Source organism: Setaria italica, chromosome IX (assembly GCF_000263155.2).
Source record: "Setaria italica strain Yugu1 chromosome IX, Setaria_italica_v2.0, whole genome shotgun sequence".
In the NCBI taxonomy this organism is placed as follows: domain Eukaryota; kingdom Viridiplantae; phylum Streptophyta; class Magnoliopsida; order Poales; family Poaceae; genus Setaria; species Setaria italica.
In genome coordinates, this window is record NC_028458.1 from 57148741 (window position 1) to 57174348 (window position 25608).

A 25608-nucleotide genomic window follows, 5' to 3' on the forward strand; every position below is an offset into this window, starting at 1 on the left:
TAATCTAACTACGGGAAATGGAAGACTGTCATGTCAGCTTTACAATGAGACGAGATGATCTCTTTCAATGCACAATTTTATTTCACTATTTCATAGATATGCAATAGCACTTAATTCTTACATAATTTTTGTGATCTGATGTGTCTTGCCATAAAACTATAATATTCTCAATGCACGTTTCATTGTGTTTCATGAAACTTGGTAATCGAGTCAAGTGAGTTTTATGGGAATGAAACCGTTCCCTTCTCTCTTCGCATAATTAATTTGTCATGTCATCAAAGTTGCTTATGCATCACATGATTTAATGCCCATCAAACTCTTATGACACTCCCATTGAGACTGACCTAACGAGCACACGCATATCTAACTTAATGGGAATCCAAATCAATTAAGTAAATAATAACAGACCAGGAAACGGCAAGCCTCAAATTTTGGGTTCACAAACAGTACTCGTAGGACTAACGACATCGATTAAAACTTTTGCAACGATAAACTAGGAACCTAAGGCTAAAATTGCAGACGAGGACGTGCACTTATACTGCTCCTAAAAATGCGCAGCCAAGTACCAAGCGCCGCCAGGAATTTACATGCTGTAGTAGGGCGACTTGACGTTGCTGAGGTCGACCCCCCTGAGCTTGGCCGACGACTCGAGGTGGCCCCTCAACGTGTACCTCTCACGGAACTTCGCCACATCCGCCCGCCGCATGGCCTCCACGGCAATCTCGGAGAGCTCCGCGGCATAGCTGCTGCTGCTGCCCCTGCCACCCTGCTCCGACTCGGGCGCCGGCAGGCCGTGCAGGCTGCGCTGCGTCGTCGCCCACTGCGCCTCGCGCTCCTCCATGCCGTAGTTCTTCTTCGTCGTGAAAGCCGTCTGGGACAAAGGATCATCAACGCATCGTCAGACCTGCAGGCAACACTCAACTGAAAGATGAAACGAACACAAAGACCCTATATACCTTGTTCTGGACGTTGCTCCAGGCCCTGCCGCTCAGCACGTAGCGGATGGCGAACTTGAACAGGTCGAGGGGCACGAAGGTGACGAGGCTGTAGAGCCAGATCACGCCAGCCCACCCCCACCCGATGCATTGGGTCTTCGCAAAGTCCATGCTCGCGTACACGGCAATGAGGGTGGCAACCTGAAACCACGACAGGCAGTTAAATTTGAGCTTAGGATTAGCAATGGTTCCATATAATCAAGCAGTGGGAGTTGAGGAGGACGGCGGGCTTACAATCTGCGCGATGACGAACGCTGCACACAGCATGTAGCCGGGGCGTTCGACGTAGCACCAGCTGCGCGACCGAGTCACGAAGATGAGGGCCTGGCTGATGATGCTCACTTGCAGGTACAGGGCGGACATCATCTCGTCGTTGCTGCCCCTCAGCGATCTCACATGGAACGTGTTCTGCAGTTCAAACAAGACAAGGTTATGGCAGTGATTCTCTCATTGTTTTCTTCATGCTGGGTTTGGATCGATTTTTCATCGTAGGATGCTTACCGAGAAGAAGTCAGTGCTGTTCATGGCCCAGAAGAAGATCACAGTCATGACAGCCATGTAGGTTCCGTACACAATACCGGTAGCAAATATTTCATTCAGCTTCCAGCTATCAGGGTATGGGGATGGTTTTACTCTGTCCTTTGCGATAGTCATGATTGTGCCTGAAATCATACAGCAGCAAAAAAAAATTCAGCATAAGACTAAGCAATTATTCCTGTCATCCTCTGAAAGTCTAAATCTGCATTGCAAACATACCATCGTTCAGAATGGCAATGACCAAGATCATGAACGGTGAGAAATCAAATTTCCAGATCAGCGCAAGCAGCATGAATCCAAGCTGCACAACACAAAGGATTAGATTTACCCAATAAAATAGCAGTGTGATCGGTAGATCTTTGTACAGCCTGAGGAAAATAACTTACCACAATACGAATTGTAATTGACACTGCGTATATCTGGAGAAATAAAAGGAGCAGAATTATCAGTGGTAATTGTTGCTGAAAGAAAGACAAAAAAGGCATGTTCCTACGTGTAGCAGTAAGTTCTCTAGGCATCGAATTCTTACAGTATAATTCTTCATCCTCTGAAAGATGGCCCGGCTTGTAAGCACGGCACTGATGATGACACTGAGTCCTTCTAGAGTAAGCACAATGTCAGAGGCACTCCTTGCTGCATCAGTAGCACCAGCTACGGCAATTCCGATATCGGCCTTCTTCAAGGCAGGAGCGTCATTCACACCATCTCCAGTCATTCCACAGATGTGTTTCATCTCCTGCAGCTTCTTGACAATATCATACTTGTGCTCTGCATCAAAATGCAGCAACATTAGACTGAATAAACCATCAACTCAAATATAACTCCACTGCAATTTCAGCGTGCATGTTCACCTGGGAAGACACCGGCAAAGCCGTCAGCCTTCTCAATCAATTCGTCCACAGGGATTGAAGCAGTGGCCTCGTCCTTATTCTGCCCAAGCAGAGCTGATGACGGGTACATGTTAGTGCCCATCCCTAGCCGTCTCCCAGTCTCCTTGGCAATGGCGAGCTGATCACCTGTAGGGTGTCACAGTCATGTTAGCCAGACAAACTTCCCAGGCCTGCAGCATAAATACTAAATAGTAGAGTTAGATGATGAAAGACTGAATGTACCAGTGATCATCTTCACGTTGACGCCAAGGTTGAGAGCACGCGTGATGGTGTCAGCGCTGTCTGATCGGGGTGGATCAAGCAGAGGGAGCAGGCCAACGAACTCCCAAGGCTCTCCAGGGCTTTCTTTGCTCTTCTCGGGTACTTGCTGTGGTAAAGCATGATAAATATCAAGAAAATAAAGACGCAACTCATAGAAGTAAACTTGACTTTATCATGAAAAGGTAAATCATACCTGTCTTGCAACTGCAAGAGATCGAAGGCCACGCTCTGCGTACTTGTCGATCACAGTGTGAACCAGGTTCCTGACATTATCTCCACAGTTGCAGAGGTCCAAGATCTGCATGAGTATGCATGCCATGTTTAGTAACAGACAAGTGATGTGAAGCCGTGCAGGAAGAAAGAAAGATTTTTTGGGTGGAAAATAAGACAATGGGATGATGACGAATAAACAAACAAGTGATCTGAAGCCGTGCAGGAAGAAAGAAGAATTTTTGGGTGGAAAATAAGACAATGGGATGATGACGAATAAACAACCTGCTCAGGAGCGCCCTTGCTGACACGGTGCCAGCTGCCGTCGGCGAGGTCAATGTAGGTGAGGGCCGTGCGCTTGTCGACGGGGTTGAAGGGGAGGAAGTGCACCTCCTCGATGCCTTCCCTGGCCTCCCTGGGATCACTCAGCATGCCAACCATGGCGGCGTCGATGGCGTCTTGGTTCTCCACCCTGGATGCCCTGGCCGCGAACAAGATAACATCCTCCTTCTCAACGCCCGCGGCAAAGATCTCGATAAGGCTTAGGTCGATGCTGAGCTTGTTGAGGGTGAGCGTGCCGGTCTTGTCGCTGCAGAGCACGTCCATGCCGGCCATCTCCTCGATGGCCGTCATGCGCTTGGTGATGGCGCCCTGCTCGGATAACCGGTGCGAGCCGATGGCCATCGTGACCGAGAGCACGGTGGGCATGGCGATGGGGATGCCGCCGATCAGAAGCACGAGGAGGTTGTCGATGCCGTCGCGGTACCGGCGGTGCTGGATGGGGTACATGACGATGACCTCGATGAAGATGCCGACGGCGATGGAGGCGATGCAGAAGTTGCCGATGGCTCTGAGCACCTTCTGGAAGTGACCGACCTGGTTGGTGCTGTCCACTAGGTGCGCCGCCTTGCCGAAGAAGGTGTGCACGCCGGTGGCGATGACGACGGCCTCGATCTCGCCCTGCTTGCACGTGGAGCCCGAGTAGACGCTGCTGCCGGGGTTCTTGGTGACCGGGAGGCACTCGCCGGTGAGGGCCGACTGGTCGATCTTGAGCGGGTCGCCCTGGAGCAGGCGCGCGTCGGCCGGGATGATGTCGCCGAGCTTGATGCTTATGACGTCGCCCGGGACGAGGACGGCCGCGTCCTCATCGCTCCAGCGGCCGTCGCGGAGCACCTTGGTCCTCGGCGCCAGGTTGGCCATGAGCGCCTTGGCCGCGCTCCCGGCAGTGTTCTCCTCCCAGAACGAGATGGTGGAGTTGATGAGGAGAAGCCCGACGATGCCCACGAAATCTTGCCAATCCGGTGGCCTGTGGTCGCCATTGGCGAGCACGATGGCAATGAGGGCGGCACACTCCATAACCCACGACAGAGGATTCCACATGAACCCTAGGAACTTGAGCACCTTGCTCTCCTGCACATATACGGCACCATTGTTACACGATGTGAACACCTTACAGATCGATCTAAACATACACAAACTACGGGGAGAAAAGGAGCGAGATTAATCACTAATCAAGCTGGCTGCACTAGACGGATCATGATCTAACCTTCTTCTCCTCCAGTTTATTCGGCCCAAACATGGTGATGCGCGCCTCGGCTTCCGATGTGGTGAGGCCTTTGCTGCTGCATTTGAGTTTTACGAACACCTCCTCCACCGGGATGTTCTCCTGAAGGTAGACGCATTGTTAGATTAGATCGAAACAAAGAGCAATTGAAGCCCGGCCGATCTCAGAACAAAAATAGCTGAGCAAAACCGGATTGACAGATCGATCGATTGAATCAAAAGATGAAAACGAGGCAAACGAACGAAAAAGACGCAGATCGAATCAATCTAACCAGATCAACGGATTCCTCCTTGATCTCGTCGAGGCCGTCCATGGCAGCCGCCGCCTCGCGGGCAAAACCCTGGCCTGCCAAAACCTCCCACGCGAAAACCTCCCACGCGAAAACCCAGCGGTATCTGCGTGCCGAAGAGAGAGAGGAGGAGATATCCAAAACCACGTCGTTTATTTATAGGGCAGTAGCATTAGGAGTCCTCGTGACAGATATGGACGTTGAAAAGAAAAAGGATTGGTTTCCCCTCTCTCTCGATCTCTCTCACGATCTCCTCCTCCCCCGTCGCGTCCTCTCACGCTCATGTTCGGCCCACGGCAGGCCCGCGTGAGAAATTATCTAGTAGTAGTCGTACCACCAAAATAACAGAATTGCGCGTATTTTTACTAACCGATACACGCTATTTTCCTTCGTCCGGTTCATCGTACCAGTCCGGCAACAAAAATCCCTGAGACTCTTCCCTGAACGCAAGAAAAGTTTGAATTTGAAGGTTTGAACAGTACTACGTACAGATGACTTTGAATCTCCTCCGCTCAACAAGTACATGCGTCGAAAGCTCCGTTCAACAAGTACATGCATGGGCGACGAGATTTCCAAGGTATTCTTGACACGCGATCTGGCATGGTTAAAACCCCTGCGCCCGTGTGCCATCCAAACCTGCCGATCGCGCAAATCGCGGCCACCACTCCGATCAAACGATTCAAACCAGACCTCACCGCCTTCCTACGACGTGCATGGCCACGCCGCCGCAGCCGCTGCCGGCGGTGACGCGCGCCGCCAACGAGATCGGCGGCGGCGCCACGTCCGACCAGCAGGGGACGGGCGGCGCGGCGGCGCGGAGGGCGGTCAAATCGCTGCTGTTCCTGGCGGCCGTCGCCCTCCCTTGCCTCGCGCTGTACCGGGCCGTGGCGCCCGGAGCCGGCCTCGTGCTGCCCGGTGCCGCCGCCGTGCCCTGGCGGCTGGGCGCACCGCGCGACGACGTCGGCCTGGTGAGTACGTGACGCCATTCAAGAGGAGTTTCTGATTATCTCACAGCTATACAGCGTTTTTCTATTGTTATTATCTGCTTGTGAAATACAGTGTTGTGATCCGAAATGTCACCAAGAACAGACGAACAGTCTCCTTATGATTTTCTTTATTCCCGATGTTCAAGTGGAACCAAGAAAAAAATGAAAGAAATTGTAACCATTGGACTTGCTGCACCCTCAATGCTAAATATTTTAAGTGATTACTGAATAGAAGAAGAGGAATGGATGAACTGATGGAATCCTATTCACAATTCCATGGAGTATACAGACCACCAATGGTGGACTGACGCTTTGTACCCTTTCTTTTACTTTAGCTGCTGATGCTGATTTAATAAAATGGCTATATATAGTACTACTAGTCAACCTCGCCTCCTTTAGCAACGTGCAAGAATTATGCTTTTACCTGTAGTCGCCGTGCTATGCTATTCAGCATTGTGATCCATGCAGCCACTTGGATTCTGCTGAGTGAACCAGAACTTCATCTCTCTTTTTTTGGATGAAAACAAGAATTTTCATGTTACATAAAAGTTCTTCCTTGCTCTGCAACAATGGCGGGCTAATCGTCCGTAGATCGAACTGCCGTGATTAAACTGACTGACGCGCTCTCTGTATGCAGGATGGCGAGGACGCGAGGCTGGAGCGGGTCCTGAGGGGGGCGGCCATGGCCAACGACACGGTGATCCTGACGACGCTGAACTCGGCGTGGTCAGAGCCCGGCTCCGTGCTGGACGTCTTCCTGGAGAGCTTCCGTGCCGGCGAGAGCACCAGGGAGCTCCTGGACCACCTCGTCATCGTGTCGCTGGACACGACGGCGCACGCGCGCTGCAGGCAAATACACCGGCACTGCTTCGCGCTCGTCACCGACGGCGTCGACTTCTCGGGGCAGAAGAACTTCATGACCGACGGCTACCTCAAGATGATGTGGCGGAGGATCGACTTCCTCAGGGAAGTTCTCGAGAAAGGCTTCAGCTTCATTTTCACGGTATGTACCAGATCAATTTAATTCTGATTCTGAAACGACATTCTGAATGTGCATAGATTCTGAACTCTGAATATTCCAGGACACGGACATCGTGTGGTTTAGGAACCCGCTGCCGCACTTCTACCCGGACGGAGACTTCCAGATCGCGTGCGACCACTTCACCGGCAACCCGGACGACTTGAGCAACTCGCCCAACGGCGGGTTCGCGTACGTGCGTTCCAACACGGAAACGATCGAGTTCTACAGGTTCTGGTACGCGGCGAGGGAGAAGCACCCGGGGCTGCACGACCAGGACGTGCTCAACTCCATCAAGCGCGACTCCTTCGTCGCCGAGCTCGGCGTCAAGATCAAGTTCCTCAGCACCGAGCTCTTCGGCGGCCTGTGCGAGCCGAGCCGGAACATGAGCAGGGTCTGCACCATGCACGCCAACTGCTGCATCGGGCTGAGCCGGAAGATCAGTGACCTCAACGCCATGCTCCAAGACTGGAGGAGGTTCATGGCGTTGCCGCGCGACGAGAAGCATTCCGTTTCATGGACTGTACCACGCAATTGCAGGTAACCAAAACATGTTCGACATCGACAATATGCGTACTATGAATTTCTGATCAAGAGGAAGCTATCTTTGCAGTCTTCAGAAACTGGAGCGGTAGGACACCAGGAAGCTGTCTGCTTGTCCAGTGATTGTTTCAGACTTAGAACATGGATAATGTAAATAAAGTTCCTTTTAGTTTTTTGTAATGTATGTAGCTGATGTTAACCAAGGGAACAACCGCGTATTGACTGCCATAGTGAATTATTCGCATTGACTCCCTGTAAGCAACTGAGAGGGGCTGAATGATGCAACCAAATGTAAGTTCAGGAAATATACAAAGCTGCTATTCGTTCTCTTTCCAGATGCGTGTATTTCATTTTTAACTGAAATGAAGGAATCTTCTTTTTTTTTTCGAAAGACCGAAATGAAGGAATCTTCATTTGCAAAGTTTCAGAATGCAGCCCCACAACCTAATATAATCACATATTCACATGCGAGTAAAGATTCCCTTCTGGGAAAAATACGTTAAGGTGCTTGCACATTGTTGCCCCAAACGCCGGTGCAGTGACATTTGCAGCCGTGGTTTAGCTTCAGAGTTCAGACATCTGGATTCCTCGATCCTCCGTGCCATTGCCATCTCACCTGCTAACAGAAATTGAGATTCAGAGATGTATAAGAATCTATCAATGCAGTAGCTGGAGCATCAAACCGGTGTGCAGAGGTGGGATTCCAATGCGGTTGCCCCAAATGGCGATTCCAATCTCGTCCTCAGTCCTCTGTTCCTCACGAATCACGATCCTCTTCTGAAGCTCTGACACTTGCAAACACAGCGTAGCAGCAGGAATGGAAGAGGCAGGCACAGGAGAGCGAGCGAGGGTAGAGCACAGGTCGGCTTCCAACAAAACCTCCTGCTCCTCTGCATGCCCCTTCCACTGCTGCTGCTACAGCCTGAAAACTATCCCTGATCCCTACCCCTACTCCTAAGAAAATGCTTCGCCACATAGCCATTGGACATGGGTGGCTTATTTGTAGGCAGGAGCCATGGTCAGTTGGTCACACACACTCCAGTAGTACAAGCTGCAGTACACATTGAAACAGCTCGGCGGCTTGTACTTCAGGCTCGCGAGATTTCCGAGTGTACTGGCGGTTTTCAGTTGTACGCTTGTACTACTGCAGAAGCGCTTGGCAACGGCGACGGCCAAGCCACACATCCCCTTGGCGAGGCAGTCTACGCCACATGCTTCACTTTCAACAACCCCGTGTGCCCATTGTCCTAATCCAGCCAGTTTTTTTTTCCCCTTTGTTGCGTGTTTGATCTGCTAGAGCCAGCAGGCAAATCAAAGTTGCGCAGTGGAAGCGAAAAACAGCAGTCAGGATGCAGTACGAGTGCTCATTTTATAGACATCGACTGCGTGCCAGTGTTTTTATTTCACTATTTCTGACCAGGTCTCTTTCGGTTGTTAAGACACAAAACTATAGTAACCAACCTGCCCCTTTACAAAGTTTTTTTTTGTTGCATCAGTTAATGTTAAAGGGTTGACACTGGTAGGATCTCTTTTTGCAAGCACAAGGGAACGCATGATTCATTAGTAGCGGTTGCATAGTCATACAGCCTAAAAGTTAAAGTTTATCCTGTCGTCCAAACATCTGTTTGGAAATCAGGTAGGTCATCGTGCTCTGTTTGGTTGATTATCATATAAGCAAGCATCCACCCAACCAACTGGGACCAATAAATTAACAGATAAATGTCACCAAAAAGAAAGGTTAATAAGACACCTCAGATCTTTTTGTCTCCTACAGCAAAGAGCCCTAACTTGCCATGTTACTAGCTGAGCTATGTACAATAAAGCCAATACTACGGTGCTACCTGCTTTCTGAAAGCAGCAACAGATTAAGAGCAGTATGGGGCATCTGATCAACCATACAGCAAATGCAACTTTTGTATGCACCAAAAGAAAAGGGATTTGCTCATAGTTACATTGTTGACAATACAAATCTTGCTTGCCGATACAAATAAATTGTACCTCAACTCCGCAAATAATTAGCCTAAAGCCTCTCTGACAAAATTTCCTGTAATTCTACTGGATTTATTCAGCAAAATTGGATGATAAAACAAGAAATGACTAGTAGAAGAATGGATTGAGATCAGGCATTCCTGTCCAGAGCTCCCCTGAGTAAATGCAACCCTTCCAAGGAAATGCTTCTTCGGACTCGGGATCTTGGGATGTCAATTTGAGGGGGTGGATTGGATGAGAAACATATAACCACAACAGTCAAGTTATCATAACTATCCCGTTTCAGCGCTTCCTGGACTAGCTCACTTGAGCACCTCTCTGGGTTGTTATGTTGCATCAGTTCTTTCCTTACGATCGTCACAGCACACTGACTGGTCATCACATCCCAAAGCCCATCACAGCCTATTATTAAGAACTCATCTTCTTCAGAAAGTACAATCTCCTGCAGCTCAGGTTCTGCACTCAGAGGGCTAATTGAGCCTTTCGGGCCTTTCATGTGCCAATCTCCAAGTGCCCGTGCTACTGCTAGCTGACCATTAAGATAGCCGTCAAAAACAGTACCACCTAGTTTTTCAATTCTAATCTTCTCACTCTTGCAGTTGGGTTTATGGTCTCTCGATAGTTCCACTGCCCGACCTCTTTTTCCTAGAACAGCTCGACAATCACCTGCATTCGCAACGAACAGTGTCCTGCAGTGCAGAAACATGGAAAAACTTTGCTGAAGACCCAAAAGAATCAGAAAAATAAAGACTTGGCTATGTACACCATTGCGACAAACAACACAAACATGCACGTAGTTGCATCTGCTTTTAAAACAGTGATCCTATTTTTAAGGCTTGAATCAAATAATGCAAGAAAAGAAGATGTATAAGAAAGATTGCTGTATAGCTAGAATGGTATCAGATATTAAATGGTGCTGCCAAAAAGGAGGAGAAAACTATTGCGGTAACAAGTATATAACTAATCATCAGTCAATGCCAATTGTCAACATCTAGCCTTTATAAGAGAAACAGTCTATCAGAAATACATTAAGCAAAAGATGCTGGTCAGTGATCAGATGTTCATTGTATATTTTCTAGACAAAAGGATTCCAGCATTTATTGAAGGCCGCACGCATGTTCTAATTCATTGTATGCTTGATATCATCATCGGACAACCACCAAACTATTTAGGAATGGTTTCTTTTAAAAAATAATTATGAACGTGTTCAAAAAAGAAACATTTTGATGCGCTGACATGCAAAACTCACCTGCCAAATATAAGAGCCGTCAATGCAGTGGTTCCAGAATTGTTGTCAAGGGAATGGGAATCTGCTAGTGCATGATCAGCCTTCAGAAATGCACCTCTTATTGCCTTTTCAACATTGTTGGGGAAATGCATATCTTCAACAATGAATTTGAGTATGTTCTTGCGAACAAAGCATGCTGCATCTGTACCGCCATGACCATCAAACACCTACATTTTGGTGCACAGTAAATAATTGCACTCCAATTCAGTCCCTACAATGTTCTTGCCACACTCAGATAATGACACATATGCACACTTCTTGCTTCAACATGGAAGAAAATAACGAAGAAACTGTCATCATGATTCATGTTGGTGTCACATATCATAAGCATCAAGAAAACTTTTAGTGCCTCTTTGGGGTGCAGGGATTATGTAGGAATTTCAAAATAAACAGTTCAATTCTTGACGGAACAAGGAAAGCTTCGCAATAGTTCCTGGCAATTTTGTAAAATCACTAAGCAAGCCCTTTTTTTACAATGATTACCATAAAAGTATCCTGCCAGATATTCAGACTGAAAACTTTTCAAAAAGATATTCAGACTGCCCATGCTCAAGCTGAATGGAGTAGCATTTGTAGCCATGATTGCAACACTATCATCCCACCAAATTGCCCGTTCATGAACTGAAAACAAAGATCAACTATACGTTCACACCACCATTTCCATACTTACGTGAATGTGACCTGAGATGCCAACGAGAACTCACCCCGTAGAAGGCGCCCGGGGCAGGGATGCCGGCGGCGCGCCCCCCGAGGTGCTCGATAAGGTTGTCCACACATACGTGCTCGTCCTCCATATACGACTTGGGCCCAATCTCAGCGCAGCTCCCCGATCGGAACACGGGCAGGAACCCCGGCCGGACGTCCGTGGGCGAGATCAAGCTCAGCGTCCCCAAATCCATGCCCTGCAGCGCATAAAAAGCCGTCAAAAAGTTGTGCGGGAGAAGCGAGAAATCACTCGCGGTAATGGGTTGTTGGGCTTGGGGTGCTCACGTAGTCGGAGGACGCGGCGGCGGCGGCGATGCGCATGCTGCTGGCGCAGTGGCGGATCGAGGTGAGTTGGTGGCGCGGCGGCTTGCCGACACCGACGTCCATGGAGGGGCTGTCCGGCGGGGTCTGCGGCTCCACGCTCCCATTCATGTCTCTTCCGGCAATCTGTAATGGAAAAAAAAAAAGCAAGAGGATTGCATTGGTTGCAAGCAATCTGAACATGCAATAAGTCAATAATGTATAATTTTGTTCTCGGATCAAACCAGATGATGAAATATCACGAATTGGAGAAAGAAATTTGAATTAGTAGAGGCAATAACAAAAGGAAAATTCCAACGTTACAATTATAGTTATGAGGGGTAAATTACGCTATTGGATAGCAACAGTTGAGATGGAGGACACTACAATTAATGGTTGAAACCCAACAAAAAATCAAAATAGAGAAATTTATGGAGACGATTTGTTTCGATGGGATTAGATCGAGGAAACCGCAGGAGAGAGCCAGCCTTACCGGTGAACCGTCGCTGCCGTACGTGTGTGACGGAACGGTGGTGGAGCCGGAGGAAGGATTCCGGTTTGCTGTGGAGCGGGCGAGGAACTGAGGAAGGAAGGAGCGAAGGCGTCGTCGTCGATGCGGAGGTGTGGTGGGGGAGCAGGGACGAGGCAGGGGGAGCCGGGTAGACCGAGACGTGGTGCTGGCCTGTGTGCTCTGTGCTCGGCTAACGGCTACGGCTAGGCTAACTGGCTAAGCCTTGGCTTGGGTCAAGCGCGTGCCCGTCCGGCAGAGCGGACGCGAGCCGCGAGCGGGGTAGCTTGGCTTCATGGGTGGGACCGAGCCGAGCCAGCCCACGGCATCACCGTCACATCAGCCTTTCGCCGTTGCCCGCGGCCCCCGTGACACCCCCCGCGGGCGGCGGATCCGCGCGCCCAACGGTGCCGTGCACCGCTCTCTTTCTGCCGCCGTGCCGCGTTGCGTGGGCGGTGGCCGCCTGGCCGGTGGGCGGCGGCAGGCGCGTGCGCCGTGCCGGGGTTGCCATGGCCCGGGGTTTTTTTTTTTCCGTTTTGGCGAGGCTTTATCTATTTTGATCGAGTTGGGATCAGGGAAAAACTGTACGGTGCATCTGACGTCTAAAAAAAGATAGTTAAAAAGCTGAAACGGCTGATTTGTTGTGAGAGGAAACACTATTTGATGGCTGATAAGCCGGCTGAATAAGCTGAAACGAACGGGACGAATCTTTTCACCCGCGCAGTGCAACGAGGGTCACGACCATACATGTAAAGCGTGCTTCGCTGTCTGCATGCACGAACCTGCGATCGCGATCGGTGCACCGCCGCGCCGACGCAACCTTGCGTCGCATCATGCGTCTGTTTACGGCTTTCTGACGAGAAAACTTTGTGATTGCGTCATGCTCAAATTGCCGCAGTCCGGGTACCGTTGAGATTCCGTTTTACCTTTTTCAGGGAATGCTGGTTGCAAGCAAAGCGATTAACCCCCACATGAGAATAGCGGCGGGGCACTAGATTGAGGTCATGGGCTGATGGTGACACGATATCTTTATAGATCAAGTCATCATGATGAACACAAACGCACCCCACGAAAACAAGAAAAATAGTCCCAACTGAAAACGTAATCTGAAGCCTGTACGGTCGAGTTCAGGGATTACACCTTACAGAAAATCGGTCCATTTCTGCTGCATCGTCTCTCTCGGCAAACCCTGTATATTCTCTATGGAAGAAGAACACCGGGCAGTGAACCCAAGCACGACAAAGTTGTTCTGCCCCTTCTCACCCTGATCGAGCGTAATAATGTAATGTACGTCGTAGTACGTGGTTTCGTTTCAGTTTTCTGAACCGAACACGGCCCCTGGCCTACAAGAACGGGGCCGGCCTTATGCCTCGTACACCTTGCACTCGTCGGTCTCGGGGTTGTCCTTGCAGAAGTCCTCCAGAGGGTCGCCGCTGCCGCCCGCCGCCGCCGCGCCCGGCCACTTGGCCGCCACCAGGTGCGCCAAATCAACCACGCGTTGGCTGCACGCACGCAACCCCAGCGAGCGTTAGCAAATATACTGTCAGTGTGCGCAACGCGCAGTTTCAGTTGCAGATGCAGATAAGCACGTACCTGTAGCCCCACTCGTTGTCGTACCAGGCGACGACCTTGACCATGTCGTCGCCCATGACCATGGTGAGCGAGGAGTCGATGGAGGAGGACACGTCGGAGCACCTGAAGTCGACGGACACGAGCGGCTCGTCGCAGACCTGCAGCACGCCCTTGAGCGGGCCGGCGGCGGCCTTGCGGAACGCCGCGTTAACGTCGTCGGCCGTCATGCCCTTCTTCTCCGTGTTGATCACCAGGTCCACCACGGACACGTTCGGGGTCGGCACGCGGAGCGCGATGCCGTTCAGCTTGCCCTTCAGCTGGGGAAGCACCAGGGCAACGGCCTTGGCAGCGCCGGTGCTCGTCGGCACGATGTTCAGGGCCGCCGCACGGGCCCTCCTCAGGTCGCGGTGGGACGCGTCCAGCAGCCGCTGGTCGCCGGTGTATGAGTGTGTCGTCGTCATGGTTCCCTTCACAATCCCTGCACATCATCGCGAAAACATTCGTCAGATGAGTGTGTACAGTGTCTGACTCGTGGGGCGCACTTATCAGACTGTGTGGTCAGGAACAGGAAATAAGCAAAAAAGTTCTCACCGAACTCTTCGTCCAAGACCTTGACGAATGGGGCGAGGCAGTTGGTCGTGCAGGAAGCATTGCTGCAAGCAACAGAGTTTTGATGCAGATGAATGTTAAGGATGATACAGGGTCCCCTGAATGACATAGCGTATGTGCCGGCACCGGCAGGAATCAGGATGCAGAGCAGCGCTGAAGCGCACACTGAAGCTTGATTACCTGATAATGTCGGCCACGCCGTGGTCGTAGTCGCCCTCGTTGACACCGACGACATAGGTCGGGATGTCGGCGCCCTTCGCCGGAGCAGTGATGATGACCTTCTTCGCGCCGGCCTGGATGTGCTTCCCGGCGCCGGGGCCGTCGACGAACACTCCGGTACCCTTCACGACGCAGTTCCGCACCGTCAGTTTCGCCTTCTAGGCAACCGAAGCATGCATGGACAGTTTTACGCTGGGGATCTTGTGTACCTCGATGACAATGTCAATGCCCATCTCAGCCCATGGGAGCTTGAGTGGGTCCCTGCTGGAGACGACCTTGATGGGCTTGCCGTCAACGCTGATGGTGGTGTCGTCGACGATCTTGACGTCGGCCTTGAAGGTGCCGAGCATCGAGTCGTACTTGAGGAGGTGAGATGCCTGAAATTCATTCAATTCAAACGCGCATCAAGTTTCTATCAGAATACGTGGGAAGAGCGAGAGCCTGAAGAACACAGGTGCGGCTTCAGTTGGCGTCACGTACGTTCCTGACGCCTCCGCTGTCGTTGACGACGACGACATCGAGCGGGGAGTCCTCACGGCCGTGCCAACACCGGAGGAAGTTCCGGCCGATGCGGCCGAACCCGTTGATCGCCACCTTGAGCTTCGCCTCAGCAGGCGCCCTCACGGCGTTCTCTCCGGTGGCCTGTCACACAGGTTAACCAACAAAGCTGAACGTACAGTCGGGTCCATGCCAGGTGAATGATTGCCAAGTTTTGCACAAATCAGAAATGGGAGGAATATTTTGACTGCACGATGGTGTAGTAAATTAAAATTGTGAAAATCCAGAGTATCGTTTGTTGTCCAACTGTTGGTTAACTAGTACAACTGGCATGACAAGTGTGTCTGTATGTGATTATTGTTAAAGGCCACGGTTTTATATATGCTAATCCACTGACACGACATTTCCTACGTGAATCTTTAGCGAATGAACAGATCAAACTGTCAATCATACCACAGTAACTTAAAAGTATAACGGTATCATGTATACTGCGGTAGGTGCTCGCACGATCTATAACTAAAAAGAAGTAAGCTGTACATGCTAACCGTACACGATTAGCATATGCATGATGAATCTAGCTGTCCGTACTACCTTGCTTGGATCTACTCTTTGTTCGTTTTTCATCAAGAGAACTGATCGAAGCACATAAATTATTGACCTATGATCTGTGTACACTATGTTTTTTCAGTAAACAGGCGCTAGATTTCCTTACGCTACAAAGCACATGCATAAACGTGATGATTTGTCTTAGCTGCGGGTACGTACCTTGGCGACGAGCTGCGCGCCGAGCACGTCGTAGAAGGACGCCTCCCTGGCGGCGGTGCTGACGGAGCATGATCCCGGCCTGAGCCCGGAGAAGTCGGCGAAGTCCACCCTCTGCGCACGCACATTAGTCACCCAGCGTTCTCATCATCACAAAGAGAAGGAAAATGTCCATCGATCACCACGTACCTGCCTGGACGCGGCCCTGCTGTTGAGCCGGGCGCTGGTGGGGATGCGCGACGCGGCAAGAGCTGCGTGGGTGGCCATGTCGTCGCGCTCTAAGCTAGCTGCTGCCGGATGGCGCCGATGCTAAGGCAGCCAGACGAAACTGAGCCGGCGGTGGTGCTCCCAATTTATGTGCTGCCGGCCGGCCGGGGGGTCGTGGCGCCGTGATCACTTCTTTGTGCTTGTGGCCTCGGGGCGGCCTCGGGGGCGCCGGGCGTAGGATAAGGCGATTGCATGCGCCGCAGCCACCCGTTCGGGGGGCGATATCCGATGTGTGGTGTGTGCTGGTGCCGGTAGGAGAGCTGCAAATATCCTGGCGGCTGGCGCTGTGCGTCACTGTTCCTGCCGTTCGAGTTGTTGTCCGCGTGCTAGCGGAGCCTGTGGGTCACAGCGAGAGGGAACATGAAGCTTGGGGCTGATCTTTTTTGTCATTTTGATCGGGGGCGACGGGCCTTTTTGTGTGTCCTGTGTGATCCGTGCTTTTGGGGCCACTATTAACGGGCAGATATGTTTGATCGAGTGATCGGTATTTGTGCATGGCGGACAGGCTATAAGATGGACTCGTTTGTGTGATCGTTCGTCACCCTACGTTGTTGGTTTCTCACATTGGTGGTGGTCATTCATCTTTTTTCGGTGGCACCTACTAGGCATTTGTTTTCTTTGGGGTCAATTGCGCGAATTCCCGTTTTCTTCTTTTTGCGTGAATTCCCATTTTCTTCAACGAGGGATTTTTTTTTCTTCTTTTCCCTTTCACGCTTACATCTTCTATATCTCAAATGTTCCCCAACTCCCCATAGAAGTTTGGAGCGACTGGCTACATTGAGATATTACGAGAAACACTAGTCATATTACTCATCTTTATTTGTACCATTCCCTCTGTAAGTGCAGCAATGCTCAATCGCTAAGGTACAATCAAAATGTTCACAAAAATTGTAGAACAGAGGCCGGTTTTTTATGGTGGCCTATCACCGTGACCAAGTTAGTGTGAAGAACGCTTAACATTGGATGATGAGAGAGCGATATAGGCTAAGGTAGAATGTTGGCCAACAGTGGTGGAGAGAGGGAAACATCTGAAGTGAGCTAGTATCACACGAAACACATAGAACTTCAAATAGTTTTCCAATCATTTTCATTTTGTTTTTGTTGATTTATGATAACTCATTGCGTTGCACGCCATGTACAAATCATATTTGCATACTCTCTTTTATCTTATGCCAACTATATCACGATCTTTTATGATGCTTATTGAAATGGAGTAAATGCGGGTTGCAAATTTATAATAGAATTTTTTATTTTTCCTTTGGTTGTCATATGGGCTAAGGGCAATATGAACAATGAGTTGTAAAAAAAAAGGTTGGATAACAGGGATGCCACATGGATGCTAAGTAGTCAGATCAACACATCATTCATATTTGAACCTTAAGTGAATCACTTAGTAAGTTACTAAGTTTAGGGCAAACACGCATATTAATAATTCAGGAACCTCAGTGACATTGTTGGGTAAATATAGAACCATTCCTACATTTTTCTCATTGAAATGAGTACAATCTACTTAATACAACCATAAAATCCTTACAAAACAAAAAAGAACACAAACATACAAAATTCCATCTATTACAAGATGTCCATCGAGTAGACAAGTGCAAAGACTCTTAATTCACATTTGGCGCATGAGAAAAAAAACGCTAACCAAAAGCCGGACCAGAGGAACTGGTCATGTAACTTGTTCATTGGTTCACCGATCGAACCAGGTTTTTTATTTATCAATTTAATAGTTATCATTTCTCATTATATTATATGCAAAATATGCAAACTAATCATGGGTTCAACATAAAACCGGTTCATGGTCTACTAGTTCACCCTAAAATCTGCTAGTTCGCACCGGTTCAATTGCATAACTGATTTTTTTTGACCGAACCAAACTCGGAAGACTATGTTTTTTAGGATCAAACGGTGAAGTGGCCATTTGTTTTTGTGTTCTATGGAAAAACCTGCAAAATGGTAGATTGCCTATTGGGCCGCCTAGCTCGATGATGTTTCACGAGTCCAGCCTTGGGGCCTTCCGGACGGGGGACTCGGACGGGTCGGAACCAAATCTGACGCAACCGACCCAACGCGCACCCACCAAAGTACCAAACCCAATTAAACCCCGACACCCCTCGCCGCCGCCGCCTCCGCCTCCACCTCGCCGCCGGCTGGTACACGTCTCCTCCAGTCTCCTCGCCGCCGCCTCGCGGCACGCCGTCGCTTTCCACCATGCTGCAGAGCAAGTCATTCGTGAAGAAGACGAAGCAAGGCCGCATCCAAAAGGTCAGTACTCAGCAGTCAGCAACACCACCACCACGCGAGGTCGCTCCAAACCCTACCTGACGCCGTTGCCCCCCTCTCCGCAGGTCGTCAGGGAGCACTACCTCCGCGACGACATCTACTGCGGTTTCGTCCCCTGCTCCGCCTGCGACGCGGCCGCGGAGCGCAAACTCGTTGCCGACGCGGCCGCCATCCTCGTCGTCGACACCAACGTCGTGCTCCACCAGGTAGCCTGAGCGTTCCTCAGTCTCCTGCTTAACCTCTGTGTTGGGTATAGGGTTGAAGGCTCGGAGGAATGATGAGTTGAGATGTTGCGGCAGATCGATTTGCTGGAGAACCCGGCGATTGAGGATGTCGTCCTGCTGTCGGTGGTCCTGGACGAGGTGAAGAATAAGAACCTTGCGGTGTTCAACAGGATCAAGGCACTATGTACCAACAAAGCACGGAGGTTCTACGTTTTCGCCAACGAGCAGCACAGGTGGGGTTGTATTCGACCATGGTGTCATCAGTTCAAATTCGTAGGCAATTGAATATTGCTCATAAAGCTACTGGAGTAGTTATATAAATATATTCGAGTTGCTAGCATTGGATACATCTAGAAAAACTCAAGGGTTAAGCTAAGGTGACTGATGCAGTCGTGCCATCAGATACCGTGGTCACATTTTGTTAGAGTTAGTGTTGACGAATTCCTTAAATTAGGTGAAATTGATGCTCTCGTGGTCACATTTTGTTAGAACAAATTCCTTAAATTAGGTGAAATTGATGCTTTCTTTAAAAGACTTTGTTCAAATGATGTTTGCTTCAAGCCACATGCTCCTTTTACGCGCAGCATGAGTATTGAACCCCATTTTTCACAGTTTCAGCATGATTGTATTGATGAAATGTCTTTATGCAGGCACCATGACTGCATAATTACTTGTTAAGTTTCCTGGGAATAATTACATTGCTATCTGTAAATACAGCTTTCATAATGCAAAATTGTCACTGTGTGTCTCAGTCTGTTACAAGTGTAGGCTCTTCCTTACATTGCCTCTTTCGAAGGGAAATAGAAGTGGATGAAGTGCACGATATACTTCTCTTTCTACAGAACTAGGTCAATCACAGTGATGTATGTTGGCAGTAAAAAACAGCAACGATTGATTGATATTCTCAATATTTTTTAGGATCTAATTGCCTATCAATTTGACAATTTTGAAATCTAAATGCACGCATTTCAGCTTCTATTTGTGTAACCATGTAAATCTTGTAACCTGCTTATATCAAAACTTGCATCATGGTGTCAACCTTCTCTTTCCCCTGCCATTATGAGTTTCTCATTTACTCAAAAAAACAGGGATACTTATGTCAAAGACATGGTTGGGGAAAGTTCTAATGATCGTAATGACAGAGGTATAGTTTTGTTAACCTGGTTATGTCTATCATATATAGGACAGTAGTGTGTATTTTCAGATACTGATTGTTTTCCAATTCAGCAATTCGTGTTGCTGCTCATTGGTACCAAAGCCATCTTGGTGAGAGTGTGAAGGTTCTGCTGATTACAAATGACAGGGATAACAAAAGGAAAGCTATTGAAGAAGGCCTTAATGCTGAGACAGGTGGATTGCACACTACAACTAATTTATAGATTTTTTAAGTACTGAAGAAATGATTTTATGTAGCCGCAGCCTCAATTATATATTTCTTGTTCCAGTTGAGTCATATGTAAGATCGCTTGCGCAGCCTGGTTTGCTTGATTTGGTGGTTGTTCCAACTAGCGGGGATGTTACCATGGAAGATGTAGAAGATCATAGACCATCCAAGAGGAAAGTAATCTACAGTGAGGTATGCTAACTACACAGTAGTTTTGTTGATCACATATATGTTGTAGAGTGACATGTACCCCTCTGTTTGCTTTGCTTGGTATTATTGCAGCATAAACCAATGTCAGAAATTACATCTGGTCTGCGCTGTGGAATCTACCATCAAGGAAAGCTTCGAGTTAATCGTTACAATCCATTTGAAGCTTACGTGGGAAGTGAGAGCATTGGCGATGAGATTGTTATCCGTGGCCGCTCAAATATGAACAGGGCCTTTGATGGTGATATAGTTGCTGTTGAGCTCTTGCCACAAGATCAATGGCATGAGTCAAAGTCATTTATAGCAGACGATGACGGTATTTTTTCTGTGCTGAAAGAACAAGATGAAGCACATCTCATTTTATTTTTTTTATTTGGTGAATCTTGCTTTCTTTTTCAGAAGAAGAAGAAGAAGAAGAAGATGTCCATCTGGTTCCTAATAGTGCTGATGATGCTCCTCGGAATGCCAGTTCCACACAATCATCAGTTGGATCATCAGCTCCTTCTGTCTCTAGTCGTCCAGTTGGACGTGTTGTTGGTATAATCAAGCGAAATTGGAATTCGTAAGTTTCTAAAAGTTCTGATGAGATTTCTAATTTTGATATATATGCCCGATCTTGAGATAGCATGATAAGGTCCTGGTGTTCTGCAGGTACTGTGGATCCTTGCAGCCAATGCCCATGCCTGCTGGTAGTGGAGGCGTTGCTCATGCTTTATTTGTTTCAAAAGATAGAAGAATTCCTAAAATCCGAATTCAAACAAGGCAGCTTGAAAATCTCGTGAACAAAAGAATTGTTGTTGCGGTTGATTCATGGGGTGTTTTGTCTCGATATCCATCAGGTCACTACGTACGAACCATTGGAGATATTGGTGACAAAGAAACTGAAACAGAGGCAAGGATACTTAAATTTACAGTTGCATCAAGTGCAGTTGCAACTATCTTAAAAAAGTTGCGTGCAAGAGCATATTCTTGATGGTTACATGCTAAGCGATGTTTATGCATGAAGCAGGTTGTCTTAATAGAGAATGATATCAACACGAGGCCTTTCTCTACACAAGTCCTTGCTTGTTTGCCACCATTACCATGGACATTATCACAAGAAGATTTGGCTAATCCTAATAGACAAGACTTGCGCCACGTGAGAGTCTTTAGTGTGGACCCACCAGGTAATTTATTCAGGATACCTGCAGTCTATTGCTATTTTATGTAGCTGGGTCAAGCCCTTACGCTTCAACTCCTGTATAGGTTGTCGAGATATTGATGATGCACTGCATTGCACCCTACTTCCAAATGGGAATTTTGAAGTTGGAGTCCGTATCCTTTATCAATTTCTGCAGTAAATTCTTCTATCTAGTTCAAATGTAGGAGCAAGTTTATCATGTGTTTTCTTCCTTGGTGATCCTTGAGTTAGTCTATTTAACTTTCTTTTAGTTGATGGTGGTTTTATTTTTGCAAATTGTGACTAGGCCCTTTAGCATCTACCATTCTACTTGGCTCTGCATGTATCACATAGAATTGACTCTTAGTATTAAATGGAATTGGTTGATAAGCAAAGAATGCAGTGTTATTGCCCTAAACATGCAGCATATGCTGCACGAGGTTGTGTCATATTGGAAAAGAAGTGTTATGTAGGAGGTTTTAACTTAATTCATTATGGTCTCTGCTTGTTGTAAATTCAATCTAGAATTTAGGAACCCTTTTTCTTGATAACTTTTATCTTCTACGTGTTAGATTCAATCCTTTTGCTTCATCTGATTGGGCACTACCTGTTTTAAATTGGACTGCCCATCTTCCATGACATATAGAATCCATAATGACATAAAAATGAATTAAATTTACATATTGAAAGTGGTTTCAAACAGGCTATGGCACAATATGTGATCATCTATGTTGCACCTGTGGTGCTTGAATTTGTTATCTGGACCAATTTACTTCTGGCCTCGGGTCACAATATCTTTGTATCAATAGGCAACTTGTCATGTTCATTTACTCTGTGCTACTGATACACGTAATGCATTTCTTGACATGGGCTGACCAGATATCGCTGATGTTACTAATTTTGTTCACCCTGGTACCCCTCTTGATGAGGAAGCTGCGCAAAGGGGCACATCTGTTTATCTTGTTGGGCAGCGGATTGATATGCTTCCAAAGCCCCTGACTGAAGGTGTGGGATTCTCCTTATTGCATACTGAATTAACTAAACATGAAATATTGCTATTTAAATTGAAGAAAAAATGTCAATTTGTAGTACCTGAATTGGCTAATGTATTCTTTTATTTCGATTTCCAGATGTTTGCTCACTTCGTGCTGATGTTGAAAGGCTGGCATTCTCTGTCATTTGGGTAAGTCTAGTTTATGACATTTTGTTTTTTTGATTCCGACTTATTACATGTGCATTGCATATGATATTTCAGTCGGTGTTACCTTTTCTGTTTTCTTTTATCTATAACATGTTTATTATATATGGAGCATATGTCCACAATGCCCTCTTCTGAGCCCTATGAACTCAGGTTGTCAATAATATCTTAGAGACCACTGAATGATTTTGCAAACACCTTTCATGTTTTCCCCGAATGCTTCACATTTCACTTATTGCAAATTTGTGTGCCTTACGTTGATTTGGGCCAACTTTGGTGCCTTTACCTTGGTTTTATGATACAATATTACTTGTTCTGCTTGCTGCCCCATCCTGAGCCATGATGTATAAGTAGAATCACCTTCCCTCATAGTATCATTCTGCTATATGAGGAGGTCTTCTGGCATTTAAAGAACTGTACTGATACTTACATATTGTTGAATTGGTATTTGAAACATTATGTTAACAGGAAATGACTCCTGATGCTGATATCATATCCACGAGATATACAAAGAGTGTTATCAAATCTTGTGCTGCAATGTCTTATGTGGAAGCCCAGGCAAGAATGGATGACAGGTGCCTTCTACATTGCAACTTCTCAGAACATTACTATACATGAAAATTCAAACTCTAAGTTGGTCTAATAAGTCAAGCATCAGTGAACTTGATTGCTTTCCTTTAATATATTTTTCAGCCGTTTAGTTGATCCACTAACTGTAGACTTGCGGAACTTAAATTCATTGGCAAAGGTCAGCTATTGTATTTAGTCTTATCATACTTTATTGGGTGTATGTCTGTTACCATCTAGTAAATTTATGTTTTGTTGCTTATGTAGATCATGCGACAGCGACGTTGTGACAGAGGGGCTCTGACTCTTGCTTCTGCAGAAGTAAAATTTGAGATCGATAGTGAAACTCATGACCCTCTTGACATAGGTACGAAGCTCTGTAAAGCTTATTGGTGTTATATTTCAGAATTTGCACCCATAAAGTACTTAGTTACATCGAATTGTAGGAATTTATCAAATCCGCGAGGCAAATCAAATGATTGAAGAGTTTATGTTGGCTGCAAATATTTCTGTTGCTGAGAAGATTTTGAAGCACTTCCCCCTATGTTCTTTACTAAGGTACACATTCTTTCAATTTTTGATCTTGTCACTCCAGATCAGGTTAAGATTATGCACATCCAAAGATACATGCAACTTGTTGGAAAAGCCCTTGGAAATATCCACCAGTTTTGGAACAATAACTTTACTAGTTTTACTTCCTGACCTTTTCTAATCCTGCAAATTTTCTTTCTGTTGGTAACAGGCGTCATCCTAGCCCAACAAAGGAGATGCTTGAGCCATTACTCCGTACTGCCTCTTCTATTGGCCTAAATCTGGACGTGTCATCCTCAAAGGCATTAGCTGAATCACTTGACAATGCAAAGGTGAGACTGAGCTGTATTATTTTACTCTCTGGATGCTTCATTCTAGATGATAATAAACTCTATGTTAACCCTTTATTACTGCATGACATGCAGAGCAATGACCCATACTTCAATAAGCTTATTAGAATTTTGGCAACTAGATGCATGACACAGGTAAGGTAACTGAACTGAAGTCCCTATTCTAATTTACTGATCCCAAACAATCCATTTAACTTCCCCTGTTGCAACACACAGGCCGTTTATTTTTGCAGTGGAGATTTGACCTTTTCTGAGTATTACCATTATGGGCTTGCAGCTTCTCTTTACACTCATTTCACTTCTCCTATTCGCAGATATGCAGGTTTGTTTTCCATCCTTAGATGCACTGATGCATGAAAATAACATTAGATTTGATAGGTAGCGATGGTCTAGCACACCTTTACATGAAATCTGTAGTATACAGCCTATGGTACTTGACAACATAGTTTTTTTAGTGAAATACAATAGGGGAAACCCCTGTTGTGGTTTATTATATATGGATAAAAAATAAACTGAGGTTAAAAAATAACATAGTACTTGATAACATAGTTGATCATGCAAATTTTGTCTGTAGCCTATAGAAGTGTCGCAAGACAGTAAATTTATACCTTTTGTTGCAGATGTTGTTGTTCATAGGTTGCTAGCTGCAGCTCTAGAAATTGCAAAGCTCCCACCAATCTTTCAGGATGGTCCACAACTTACAGGCATCGCTGACAGTAAGAAATCAAATTCAATAGTTGTGCATTTATTTTTACGAAGTTTGCTGTTTGGTGCTGATATTGCTATCATGCCAGACTTGAATTACAGACATCGAAATGCCCAGATGGCAAGCAGAGCATCAGTTGAACTCCACACCCTCATATATTTCAGGACAAGGTACATAATCTTGATTGTAAATTAGATAAGTCTGTGGTAGGTTAGAAGTAGATAATATGTGAAATTGCGATGAAGATAGGGGTGGGAAATAATGGCTTCAAGTCTGTTCAAGCCTTTGAGGACTGTGTACATAATTGTTTTCTGAGTTTTGACTGCTGAACTCTTTACCGTGCAGGCCAACTGATACTGAAGCTAGGATAGTAAAGGTCAAGGCAAATGGTTTCATAGTTTTCGTCCCAAAGTATGCTTCTCTCACTCTCTCTAATTACTCCAACCTTCACCGTAGTTGAACTCAATGTTATGCATTTGTTGTTTTGCACCTTTTCTTTATCAGGTTTGGCATAGAAGGGCCCATCCACCTTACTCCTAAAGGAGACAAGGGTGGCGACTGGGTAGTTGATGAGGTGCACCAGAGGGTAACCAAGCCTGGAACAAACATCAGTTATGCTGTCCTGCAAACTGTTAGGATTCATATGGAAGTAGTTGAGCCTCAGCCTCACCGCCCAAAGCTGCAACTCACCCTCATTTGAAAATGTACAGCTGAACTGTAACATTAGTGTTCTCAGCCTTACACCTCTTTGTTCTCCAGCCCATTCTTTAATTCAACATTGGTGATTTACGATTTGTAATACTAGCCTCATGGTCAGGGTTTTGTACTATCAAATTGGAATATGGATAGTTTTTCTCTGTACATGGGAATTTGGTTTCTGAACGGTACTCGCAGCTGAGAATTATACAGTGCTACACTCTGTTAATGTGAAAGAGCTGTTGTAATGTTCATGTGGAAGAATTGTTTGGTAGCACTGCATTCATTTA

At 47.0% G+C, this 25608-nt stretch overlaps 5 protein-coding genes across 8 annotated transcripts; 2 read left to right on the forward strand and 3 right to left on the reverse strand.

The window, feature by feature from the left end:
* Positions 1 to 440: 440 nt before the first annotated feature.
* On the reverse strand, positions 441 to 4776 carry LOC101785792 (plasma membrane ATPase). Its single transcript, XM_004985798.3, has 13 exons — positions 4729 to 4776; positions 4440 to 4559; positions 3179 to 4303; positions 2877 to 2981; positions 2645 to 2789; positions 2384 to 2548; positions 2062 to 2300; positions 1919 to 1951; positions 1752 to 1833; positions 1497 to 1657; positions 1230 to 1403; positions 957 to 1136; positions 441 to 871 (listed from the first exon to the last, which is right to left on the reverse strand). The coding sequence occupies exons 1-13, from the start codon at positions 4768 to 4770 to the stop codon at positions 584 to 586; spliced, it is 2859 nt and encodes a 952-aa protein (XP_004985855.1). The 5' UTR covers positions 4771 to 4776; the 3' UTR covers positions 441 to 583.
* Positions 4777 to 5376: 600 nt separating this feature from the next.
* On the forward strand, positions 5377 to 7673 carry LOC101766654 (uncharacterized protein At4g15970). Its single transcript, XM_012849177.2, has 4 exons — positions 5377 to 5714; positions 6370 to 6735; positions 6815 to 7290; positions 7364 to 7673. The coding sequence occupies exons 1-4, from the start codon at positions 5460 to 5462 to the stop codon at positions 7383 to 7385; spliced, it is 1119 nt and encodes a 372-aa protein (XP_012704631.1). The 5' UTR covers positions 5377 to 5459; the 3' UTR covers positions 7386 to 7673.
* A 1485-nt stretch (positions 7674 to 9158) lies between these two features.
* On the reverse strand, positions 9159 to 12330 carry LOC101786199 (probable protein phosphatase 2C 27). Of its 3 annotated transcripts, none has more exons than XM_004985801.3 (5): positions 12069 to 12330; positions 11561 to 11771; positions 11275 to 11472; positions 10532 to 10737; positions 9159 to 9971 (listed from the first exon to the last, which is right to left on the reverse strand). In XM_004985801.3, exons 2-5 carry the CDS (start codon positions 11705 to 11707, stop codon positions 9413 to 9415), a joined length of 1110 nt encoding a protein of 369 aa, XP_004985858.1. In that variant the 5' UTR covers positions 11708 to 11771; positions 12069 to 12330; the 3' UTR covers positions 9159 to 9412. The 3 variants fall into 3 exon arrangements, with proteins under 3 accessions (XP_004985858.1, XP_004985857.1, XP_004985856.1); XM_004985800.4 differs by having other exon boundaries at positions 11561 to 11722; positions 12069 to 12329; XM_004985799.3 differs by having other exon boundaries at positions 11561 to 12330.
* Positions 12331 to 13093: 763 nt separating this feature from the next.
* Positions 13094 to 16205, reverse strand: LOC101752582 (glyceraldehyde-3-phosphate dehydrogenase B, chloroplastic). Its single transcript, XM_004985802.4, has 8 exons — positions 15933 to 16205; positions 15747 to 15857; positions 14964 to 15125; positions 14693 to 14860; positions 14445 to 14605; positions 14247 to 14308; positions 13677 to 14133; positions 13094 to 13585 (listed from the first exon to the last, which is right to left on the reverse strand). The coding sequence occupies exons 1-8, from the start codon at positions 16008 to 16010 to the stop codon at positions 13447 to 13449; spliced, it is 1338 nt and encodes a 445-aa protein (XP_004985859.1). The 5' UTR covers positions 16011 to 16205; the 3' UTR covers positions 13094 to 13446.
* Positions 16206 to 18075: 1870 nt separating this feature from the next.
* Positions 18076 to 25579, forward strand: LOC101752997 (exosome complex exonuclease RRP44 homolog A). 2 transcript variants are annotated; one of them, XM_004985803.4, is made up of 24 exons: positions 18076 to 18278; positions 18362 to 18502; positions 18596 to 18753; positions 19609 to 19664; positions 19748 to 19870; positions 19966 to 20096; positions 20187 to 20427; positions 20511 to 20673; positions 20763 to 21003; positions 21121 to 21277; positions 21357 to 21425; positions 22150 to 22275; positions 22401 to 22453; positions 22937 to 23043; positions 23162 to 23216; positions 23303 to 23402; positions 23482 to 23593; positions 23778 to 23898; positions 23992 to 24051; positions 24133 to 24238; positions 24537 to 24632; positions 24711 to 24792; positions 24968 to 25033; positions 25127 to 25579. In XM_004985803.4, exons 1-24 carry the CDS (start codon positions 18225 to 18227, stop codon positions 25320 to 25322), a joined length of 2814 nt encoding a protein of 937 aa, XP_004985860.1. In that variant the 5' UTR covers positions 18076 to 18224; the 3' UTR covers positions 25323 to 25579. The 2 variants fall into 2 exon arrangements, with proteins under 2 accessions (XP_004985860.1, XP_022679009.1); XM_022823274.1 differs by having other exon boundaries at positions 20514 to 20673.
* The last annotated feature ends 29 nt before the right edge of the window (positions 25580 to 25608 follow it).